The sequence below is a fragment of the Orycteropus afer genome, unplaced genomic scaffold (genome assembly GCF_000298275.1).
Source record: "Orycteropus afer afer isolate SDZICR_OR568_19922 unplaced genomic scaffold, OryAfe1.0 scaffold00184, whole genome shotgun sequence".
NCBI classification, from domain to species: domain Eukaryota; kingdom Metazoa; phylum Chordata; class Mammalia; order Tubulidentata; family Orycteropodidae; genus Orycteropus; species Orycteropus afer.
Window position 1 is genome coordinate 4,224,209 of NW_006921771.1, and position 10,299 is coordinate 4,234,507.

The 10,299-nt window shown below is 39.2% G+C and overlaps 1 protein-coding gene across 1 annotated transcript in view; it reads left to right on the forward strand.

Moving 5' to 3' along the window:
* TMPRSS7 (transmembrane serine protease 7) overlaps positions 1–10,299 on the forward strand; it is a 53,275-nt gene that overhangs the window by 9,656 nt on the left and 33,320 nt on the right. Inside the window, exons 4-8 of the mRNA XM_042781853.1 lie at positions 2,896–2,963; positions 4,401–4,594; positions 6,354–6,392; positions 7,190–7,418; positions 9,807–9,937. Of these exons, the coding sequence (XP_042637787.1) occupies positions 2,896–2,963; positions 4,401–4,594; positions 6,354–6,392; positions 7,190–7,418; positions 9,807–9,937 (661 nt within the window). The remainder of the gene's footprint in view (positions 1–2,895; positions 2,964–4,400; positions 4,595–6,353; positions 6,393–7,189; positions 7,419–9,806; positions 9,938–10,299) is intronic.

Here is a 10,299-nt window from a genome sequence, read left to right on the forward strand (position 1 = left end):
TTTGATTGTGTGGATCATAACAAATTATGGATAACATTGAGAAGAATGTGAATTCCAGAGTTCTTGATTGCACTCATGAGGAACCTGTACATAGATTGAAAGGTTGTCATTTGAACAGAATAAGGGGATACTGAGTGGTTTAAAATCAAGAGAGGAGAGCATCAGGGTTGTATCCTTTCACCAAATTTATTCAATCTATCTGCTGAGCAACTAATCCGAGAAGCTGGACTATATGGAGAAGAACATGGCATAAAGATTGGAGGAAGAGTCATTAACAACCTATGATATGCAGATGACACAACCTTGCTTTCTGCAAATGAAGATGATTTGAAGCACTTACTGATGAAGATTGAAGACTACAGTCATCAGTATGGATTACACCTCAATATAAAGCAAACCAAAATCCTCACAACTGGACCAAAAAGCAGCATCATGATAAATGGAGAAAAGATTGAAATTGACAGATTACCTATTTCTTGGTTCCATAATCAACATCAATGGGAGCAAAACCAAAACTAACCCACTGCCATGGAATTGGATCTGACTCGTAGTGACCCCTCCTTGGGTTTCCGAGGCGGTATCACTATAGAAGTAGATTGCCCAACCTTCCTTCTGAGGAGTGGCTGGTGGGTTTGAACCGCCAGCCTTCAAGTTAGCAGCCAAATGCCTTAGACACTATGCCACCAGAGCAGCAGTCAAGAGGTCAGACCACCTATAGCACTGGGAAAATCTGCTGCAAAAGACCTCTTTAAAGTACTGAAGATCAAGGATGTCTCTTTGAAGACTAAGGTGCACCTAACCCAAGCCATGGTGTTTTCAATAGCCTCATATGCATGTGAAAGTTGGACAATGAATAAGGAAGACAGAAGAGGAATTGATTCATTTGAATTATGGTGTTGGTGAAGAATATTTCCAGAAGAACAAACAGATCTGTCTTGGAAGAAGTATAGCTGGGATATTCCTTGCCAGCCAAAATGGCCAGACTCTGTCTCACCTTCTTTGGTCATGTTGTCAGAAGAGACAATTCTCTGGGGAAGGATATATTGTTGTTGTTATGTTATGTGCCGTCGAGTTGGCCCTGACTCATAGCGACCCCTCCTTGGGTTTCCGAGGCAGTATTGCCTGGTAAAGTGGAAGGTCAGCGAAAAAGAGGAAGGCCCTCAACAAGATGGATTGACACAGTGGCTGCAGTGATGGGCTCAGGGATAGCAAGGATTATGAGGTTGGCACAGGACCAGGCAGTGTTTTGTTCTGTTACACACAGGGTTGTTTTGAGTCAGAGCCCACTCGACAGCACTCAACAACAACAGCAGCATTTTTGAGAGCAAGAGAAACAAGTCACACACAATAGTGGTTGCAGTAAGTTTTTATTTACTGAATGCCTACTACATGTCTAATATAGCTCAAGCCTTCACCTTTACTATTTCTCAGGTATTTTTCAAATTATCCCAAGGGAGTAGGTATTTTTATCAGCATTTTAGATTAAAAAGAAAAAGTGGCAATGGAGATTCAGCAGGTCCAAGTGACTTGTTCTGAATTGCATAGTGAATTTGAACTCCAGAATCTGTATTTTTCTAGTGTGCTATATTATTTTCATTTTTTTTCCCCCTCAGCAATCAGGTAGGTGCTTTTGCTGTTATGTAGGAAGACGGATACAGAGAGAGAAGATTTGAAGGAAGAGAGTTAGTTTTGTTCCAGAAATGCTAAGTGAGGGCAAATAAGGTAGGTTGATTGAAATATCTCTCCTTTGAGATCTTATTATTGAGTTTTAGAAGTGCTAGATGCTAAGAGAGTGAAGGAAACCAAAGACTCAAGGAAGCAATCAGTCCACAGGACTAACGGCCTACAGGAACCACAGCCTCCTCTAGCCAGAAGAACTAGATGGTGCCTGGCTACCTCAACCAAACCCTACTGACTGCTTTGATTAGGATCACAGTAGAAGGTCCTGGATAAAATGGGAGAAAAATGTAGAACAAAATTAAATTTCACAGAAAAAAAAAAAAAAAAATTACCAGGTGTATTGGACAGGTAGAGACTGGAGGAACCTCTGAGACTTTCACTTTAAAACACGAAGTTGGAGGCTCCTCCAAGAGTTCACCTTTCAACCAAATGATAGAGTGGCCTATAAAATAAACAGTAGCATCCATGAGTAATGTTCCCTTGAAACAATCAACTATATGAAACTACACTGGCAACATTTGCCCAAAAGCTGAGATGAGAAAGCAGGGAGGGGCAGGGAAACTGGAGGGATGGAACTGAGGAATGCAGGGAGGAAGTGGGGAGAGTGCTGACACTTTGCCGGGAAACAATCAATGCCGTGGAACAATTTGTGTATAACTTGGTGAATGGGAAACTAATGTGTTGTGTGAACTTTCACTTAAAACACAGTAAAACTTTATTTCAAGAAAAAAAAAAAAAGGCATGAGTGCTTCCCTAGAGACTGGAGAGTTCAAAGGGGGGATGGTAGACCCAGCTGTGGGCATCTCCCGCCCCCTAGTGGCTAATTTAGGAAAATGCCCTTAAGAATATAGTCACTGTGGGTACTTTTAGGAGCTCTGGTGGCCTAGTCATTTAACCTTTGAAGAGGGAAGAATTCACAAAATGAGCATATTTAGGGTCTTTAAGGAAAGCAATAAATGAATGAGAGTAACTAGCTATTCTTCACCGAAAGCAGAACTAAATTACATAAACTAAGACTGCTGCAAGAGGTAAGAGTTTATTTGAATTAAAAATAATACTATCTGGGTTTGGAGTTAAAGGCCTTTTGTTTGAGACTTTGCTTTTCTCCTTGCTAGCTGTCAGAGCTCAGACCTACAACATGCAAGGTACTGTGAGAACCAAGTTTGAAAGACTCCAGACACCTCAATTTTTTTCTTTCTTCTATTTTTTTTTCAGGTTAACTTTGTTTATACTACATCTGCCTTCTCCAAATTTTACAAGCAGTGTGTCGTTTCAGATGTCAGGTAATTTATGTCTCTTGCTTTGGAATGTCTATATTTACTGCTGTAAATTTCTCTAAAGACTGTGGAAGGGCTGAGATTCCACCATTCTCAAGTAACTTCTTGCTGGTGGTTGTGGATTAATACCCCATAAACACACAACTAGTGCCTTGAATGTCTGCTCTCTTGTCACTTTGAAATTTTCCTCTCCACCTACCAAAATTTCTGCCCTCTCCCCATGCTGGAATTTTGGACCCCATAGTAGTGCCACTGGGCAAAATGCCTATCATTGTGGCTGCCATATTGGATTGGCTTGCAAGGGAAGCAACCAAGGCACAGACCAGTATTATACAAAGTCTTTTCAGTGACAAACTTGCCACTAGAGATCTGCTGGGGGAAAAATGTATCTCATGGCCGAATAATTTTTAGAAAAAAACTGCACTATGCACCATACCACTCCTTCCCTCCTCCCATACATCTGCAGAGATTCTTAATCTGCTTTGGCATAATAAAGCCACTGAAAAGTCTTGGAGTAAAGTACTTGCTTACTTTCCTTAACCTTCCATTTCCTGAATTATTCACTACAGAACACTAACTTATGTTTTTTTTCATTAAGTGTGTCAGTGTTTGTGTGGTTAGGAACTCAGGCTCTGGAATCAGAACTGAAAAGCATATTGGACTTGAATCCTGAGTTTGCTTCTTACCAGATGTGTGATTTTGAGTTGTCAGAACTAAAAACTGCCAGCCTTCTGGTTAGTAGTCAAACACCTTAGGCACTATGCCACCAGAGACAGTTTCAATTTCCTCTTTTGCAAAATTGGAATGATAATAATAGCACCTTCTCCATAGAGGAGTTCCTGAATTGTGCAAATGGTTAATACGTTTGGCTGCTAACTGAAAGATCAGCCCAGAGTCCCCTCAAAAGAAAGCCCTGCCTATCTACTTTTGAAAAATCAGACATTGAAAACTCTATACAGCACAGTTCAACTTTGACACATATGGGGTCACCATGAGTCAGAATCACCTCGACAGCAACTAGTTGGTTCTTCGTAAGATTAAATGGGGTAAAAGAGATGTAGCACAGTGCCTGGAATAGTGAGGTATCAAAAATAACTGCTGTTATTTGTAATAATAGTGAATACTGATCCATATCCATAGAAATAGTATATTCTTCATGGAGATGTAACTCTAGAGTAATAGTTCTAGATATGAACCCCACACAATAACTGAATGTATACACAACATGATGCTTTTCCTTTCCAACCCCCTATGAAGAGTCAGTGACTTCCTAAAGAAGGGAGTTAGGTTCAACTTTATGATACACTCACCCGCCTTACCTTGAATCTGGCAGTCAAATGCCTTAGGCACTATGCCACCCAAGGCAGTGAGCTTATAGCCTCCCTGTGAAAGTCTACTTCCTAAGAGCTATTGCTCAATGTCTTTGTTTTTGTTTAATTACAGCAGCAACAACAAAGGCGGCCTCCTTGTCCAGTTTTGGATTGTGTTTGTCATGCCACATGCCAAGGGCCATATCTTCTGTGAGGACTGTGTGGCAGCCATCTTGAAGGACTCCATCCAAACCAGCATCATAAACCGGACCTCTGTGGGGAGCTTGCAGGGTCTGGCTGTGGACATGGACTCTGTGGTATTAAATGGTGATTGTTGGGTAATTCTTTTTTAAGTATTCCTTCCTGCAGTATTCTTTTTTTTAAAAAAATTATATCTTAAAATTTAAATGCCACTGTGTTGATCACTTACATTTGGTACATTGCTCTTCTCTTCACCCAAGTCAATACTTGTCTCTACCTATGTAACAGTGTTCCCTACTCTCCCCCTCCCCCCCATAACCAACAAAGAAAATTTTCTTCCATATATAAACCTTTCCTTAACTTTTATAGTAACAGACTAATACAATATCTGTCCTTCTGTGATTGACTTATTTCACTCAGCATAATGTCCTCCAAGTGCCTTCACTTTGTGCATTATTCTTTAGTGTTGCATAGTATTCCATTGTGTGTGTGTACCATAGTTTGGTTATCCATTCTTCTGTTGATGGGCACCTAGGTTGTTTCCATCTTTTGGCTATTGTAAATACTGCTGCGATGAACATGGGTGTGCATATGTCTGTTCTTGTCCTGGCTCTCATTTCTTTAGGACATATGCCAAGTAATGGAATGGCTGGGTCAAACCTGCAGCATTCTTGTCACTTGCCATCATTATAGTCAATCCTGTAATGGAATGTCCTCTTCCATAATCACAGTGGATTAGGACTAGTTGAAGAAATTAGAGCTATGTTTGTAAAGGAAATTTAAGTGTTTTATATATAAGGAACTCTGGTGGTACAGTGCCAAATGCATTTGACTGCTAATCAGAAGGTTGGCAGTTCAAACCCACCAGCTGCTCCGAAGAAGGAAGATGGGGCAGTCTACCACTGTAAAGATTTACTGCCTCAGAAACCCAATGGGGGTTACTATGAGTCAGAATCAACTCAATGGCAGTGAATTTGGTTTTTGATTTATATAAGGAGCTCTGGGGGCTCAGTGGTGCTCCACAGAAGAAAGACGGGCAATCTACTTCTGTAAAGATTTCCTGCTTTGGAAACCCAATGGGGGGCGCTATGAGTCAGAATATGTATAGAGTGATCGAATAATAGAACTGAGACCAAAACATATTAAATTGAACTTATTAAAATGTTTCCCTCTCTAAATTAATCTGAACTTTTTGCCTCTTCAAGCTAGTCTCTGAAGAACACAGCAACATCCTGGAGAAGAAGAATCTTGCTGAGGGTGATCTTGTTTCCTCCCTCTTCAAGACAGAATTACAGCTCTATGATGTAGTGTTACTCGGTGCTTCAAAACAGCCTGCCCCATAACGCTGTCAAGCTGCAAATTGTATCATTTGTCCTGTCAATGGGCTGGTTTAATTGCTATGTAACCCCAAATTTATGGAGCTTTATATCTTCTTTTGATTTAAATTATATATGTACTAATCATATAGTAGGTGGCTGATAAATATTTGTTAATTAATGAATGAAGACTTTCTGGTGGAAAATTCTGCACCATATCTGCTGTTTCAGATATATAGAACTAATTACTACCATATTTTTTATTGTTTCTTTTCCTTCAAAATCTTTAAAGACTTTAAAGATGATTCCAAGCCTAAATAGAAATAGAATAATAAATTAAGCTCCTGTATACCAATGATTCACTTTTGATAACTACTGATTCATGGCTATCATAATTGATCCCTAATTTCTAAATAGCTGCCCCTGCCCACATTGGATTATTCTGAAGCAACTCTCAGCCACGTTTGATTGCTTTAAATAACGACAGAAAATAATATTCACTAAGCAAATTCTAACAATATGAAATGCTGACACTAATAGGCTCTTTTCTATGTGCTTTTTCAATGCAGCTGGGCTTCGATCAGATTACTCTTTAACCATCGGATCTGGTAATTTATTTCATACTGTTCTCCACCCAAATCAGTGTTCTGTTTAGCTATTGTTGTTGTTGTTATTTTTAGCTGTTGTTTTCCTTTAAAATCATGAGATTATTTATTAGTGCTCTTTCAGTTGCAAGTGATAAAAATACACTCAAACTGGTTTAAGCACAAAAGAAACTTGACTGGTTCATGTGATTAGGGCATACATGGAGTGATGTGGCTTCCATCACTCCATGTATGTCCAACCCCTGGATGCATCCATGGTATAGGTGCAATGCCTAGATAACAACACCAGGACACTAAATCTTTACTTCTTAACTCTTCTTTCCTCTGTGGTGGACTCATTATCGAGCATGTTCTTCCAACCTAGTGGCAAAGATGGTCACCAGCCAGTCCTAGCTCATAATCTATCAGTTTAGTAACCACGATGGGGAAAAAAAAAAAAAAAAAAGATCAACAACATAAAAGTCCTATTTGCCTATAGTTCCTGCAGATGTACTGGGGCTGACTCTCATTGTCTTCAGCTGGGTGCATGCCCATTCCTGAACCAGTGTCTGGGCTTCTAATTTGCAAGTCTGGGTCATGTGCCCACTGCTGGAAGTAGGAGTGAGCTTCCCTCCAACCAAAAAGAATAGGACAGGGATGTTGTCTTAAAGTAAAATTTAGTTGCTGTTACCAGAAGAGGACAGAGTGGACCCTAGGCTGGCAAAGATAGCAGAAATCCCCCATATGACTTCTTTTACTCTTTACTTTTCAATAAAGATTTCTGGAAAAGTCATTCTTTTAAAAAAATTCTATCTTCACAGACAAAAGCTGCTCTCAGGACTTCTATGCAGATCATCTGTCTCTCCAATACCCTCTGGAGATTTTTGCAACTTCAGGGAGGCTGATGTGCCAGTTTAAGCTGGTGGCCCTAGTGGGTTATCTAATCCGTTTCTCGATTGAGTCCATCCAGATTGAAGCTGACAACTGTGTCACTGACTCCTTAACCATTTACGACTCCCTCTTGCCAATCCGGAGCACCATCTTATACAGGTATTATGCAGGACCTCTTGCATAAGAAGTCTTGGTGGGTGAAAAGTTTTTCCAAAGTCTCTATTTTGTAATAACAGGATTCTGTTGGACTTTTTTTTTTTTTAATTTTCATTTTACCATTGCTTAGTATAATCATAAGGTCAAAGACTGACCCATGCCCTATATGACCTCTTATATTAGCTAGAAGGAGCTCTGGTGACAAAGTGGATTGGCATGTGGCTACTAACCAGAAGGTTGGTTGTTCAAACCCACTAGCTGCTCTGTGGGAAGACGATGAGGCAGTCTTCTTCCATAAAGATTTACAGTCTTGGAAACTCAATGGGGGTTGCTATGAGTTGGAGAAGACTCAATGGCAGTGAGTTGTTTTTTTTTTGGAGGGAGGGGGTTTGTTTTTCACTTGTAGCAGACAAAATTAGTGCAACAAGAACTCAGCCAATATTTCTGAAATATAACAGATTTTTGTTTGATTTTACTTTTTATAATCACAACAATGTTTGTATTTTAATAAAGAGTGAAAATAAATACATCCACTCCTCACTAATTGACATGGTTAGGTTCCAAAGACCAGGCCTTTTTGCAAAAATTGGCATTATATGAAAACGGAGGATGAGAATATCAGATCACAGAATGGAGGATGACTACATCATATATAACTGCCCAATTATGTAACTGCCCAAGTATGTCATTACATAACTGCCAAACCACTGAGAATCATGGCCCAGCTGAGATAGTACATACCTTAACCATCACAGCCAGCTTTACTCTTACCTTGGACCTCTGAGTTTGTTGCTGCCAAGTGTATGTCATTAATGCACAAAGTAGTCATAATAGATTTTTTAATAATTTTTTAATAATGAAATGTTGAATAATGAAATAGTTGATAAGGGAAGAATAGGTGATGATGATAATGGTTGCATAGCATTAGTAAACAATTAAAAAATGTTTTCTTATTATACATATTCATTGTAAAAAGTGTAGTCAATCAGAGAAAACAATATTAATTACTTCCTAATTCTATTACCCAGGCTATTTTGGCATTAATCCTTTGATTCATATATATGTAATCATGCACACACAATAAACACACATACATATGCATGCACTAATACTTTTTACTTAAATCATAGGCATCTTTTGATGGGTGCTTAGTGCTTTGATTACCTAATAAATGATTGCCCAATCTTCCTTCCAAGGGGTGGCTGGTGAGTTTGAACCACCAGCCTTCTGGTTAGCAGTCAAATGCCTTAAGCACTACACCACCAGAGCTCCTTAATAAATGATAGGGTTTATTAAGTCTTCATTATTTGTTGCTTACTGTGCTAAACAGTTACATACACTATCTAATTGTTTTTATGATGTTTTATGTATACATGTATGTATTTTTTATATTTTGGTGATGGATGCAGATGGTAAAAATTCAAATAGCCAAAAGCAAATTTCTCTCCAAATCTGAATTTCTCAACCATTGTTATCTGATTCTTTTCATCCTTCCAGAGATACTTAGTTGTAATCTCTGATCCTTACCACAACAGTATGAAAGCCAAACTTGTTGTCATTGAGCTCATTCCAACTCATAGCAACCCTATAGGAAAGAGCAGAACTGCTCCATAGGGTTTCCAAGACTGTGAAGTTTATAGAAGCAGACTGTCAGATCTTTTTCCCATGACAGTAGCTGGTGGATTCAAAATGCTGACCATTTGGTTGGTAGCCTACTGCCCCACCAGGGCTTCTACAATGGTGTGAGGAATATATTATTATCTCTGGCATTTCATGGAAAGGCAAACTTGTGTGCAACTGGATTTTGTTATTTGATTGCTCAGGGCCTTTCAGCCAGTTAATGGCGGGGCTGAGTTTTGAACCAGTTCTGCTAAGTCTAGAACCCATAGTGTTAGCCATTGAATACCCTGCCTTTCTCCACCTTTAGACCTTGTGTGCTCTCAAGAAGGGTCCATTGATGTCCATCAGTCTTCAATAGTAGTTCCTGGACAAAAATTTCTGTGTCTATCAGCTCCCCTGTATTTGTAGTGCTGTGTGGCCACTCACTGATGAGGTCTTGGCTGACAGTGTCTCTGTTTCACAAGAACTATGAAGAAAGGAGTTCTGGTGTGGTGATGCCTAAGACATTTGACTGCTAACTAAAAGGTTGATGGTTCAAACCCACCAGCCATTCTGCAGAGGGAAAGTGGGACATTCTACTTTTGTAAAGATTTACCACCTTGGATACCCAACAGGGGTTGCTATGAGTTGGAATCAACTCGATGTCAGTGGGTTTGGATTTTTCAGTGTGAATGAAGAGCCATGAATTGAGAAAGAGCTAGGAACTGGAAATCAGTGTCAGATCAATGACCAGTCCTCAAATAACCTATCATTTGTGTTACTTGTTTTCAGAATCTGTGAACCCACAAGAACATTAATGTCATTTGTTTCCACAAACAATCTCATGTTGGTGACATTCAAATCACCTTATATACAGAGGCTATCAGGAATCCGTGCATATTTCGAGGTCATTCCAGAAGAAAGTAAGTATTCTCCAATTTAAAAATATCATCTTCAGAAATATTTGTAATGATACTTTAGTCTTATCTTTCCTGTTACTGTGATGTTATTCTAGTTGTATTAGAGGCCCTGACTCAGGGTCCAGTCAGAAGAGAACCATCCCATCAGTTGTTTTAACAGAGAATTTAATGTAAATAACTGTTAACAGCATAAGTTGTTAAAGAGGTAACTCAAAAGTCAAAAAGTACAAAAAAAAAAAAAAAAAAAACTCATTGTAAGATAGCCTAAAGGTAAAAAATATAGGAAGCTGCTATTACTCCTAGGGTTGGAGGAACAAATGAAAGAAATGGGAATTATTAACATGGAGGGGGTCTGTGGAGTGAAA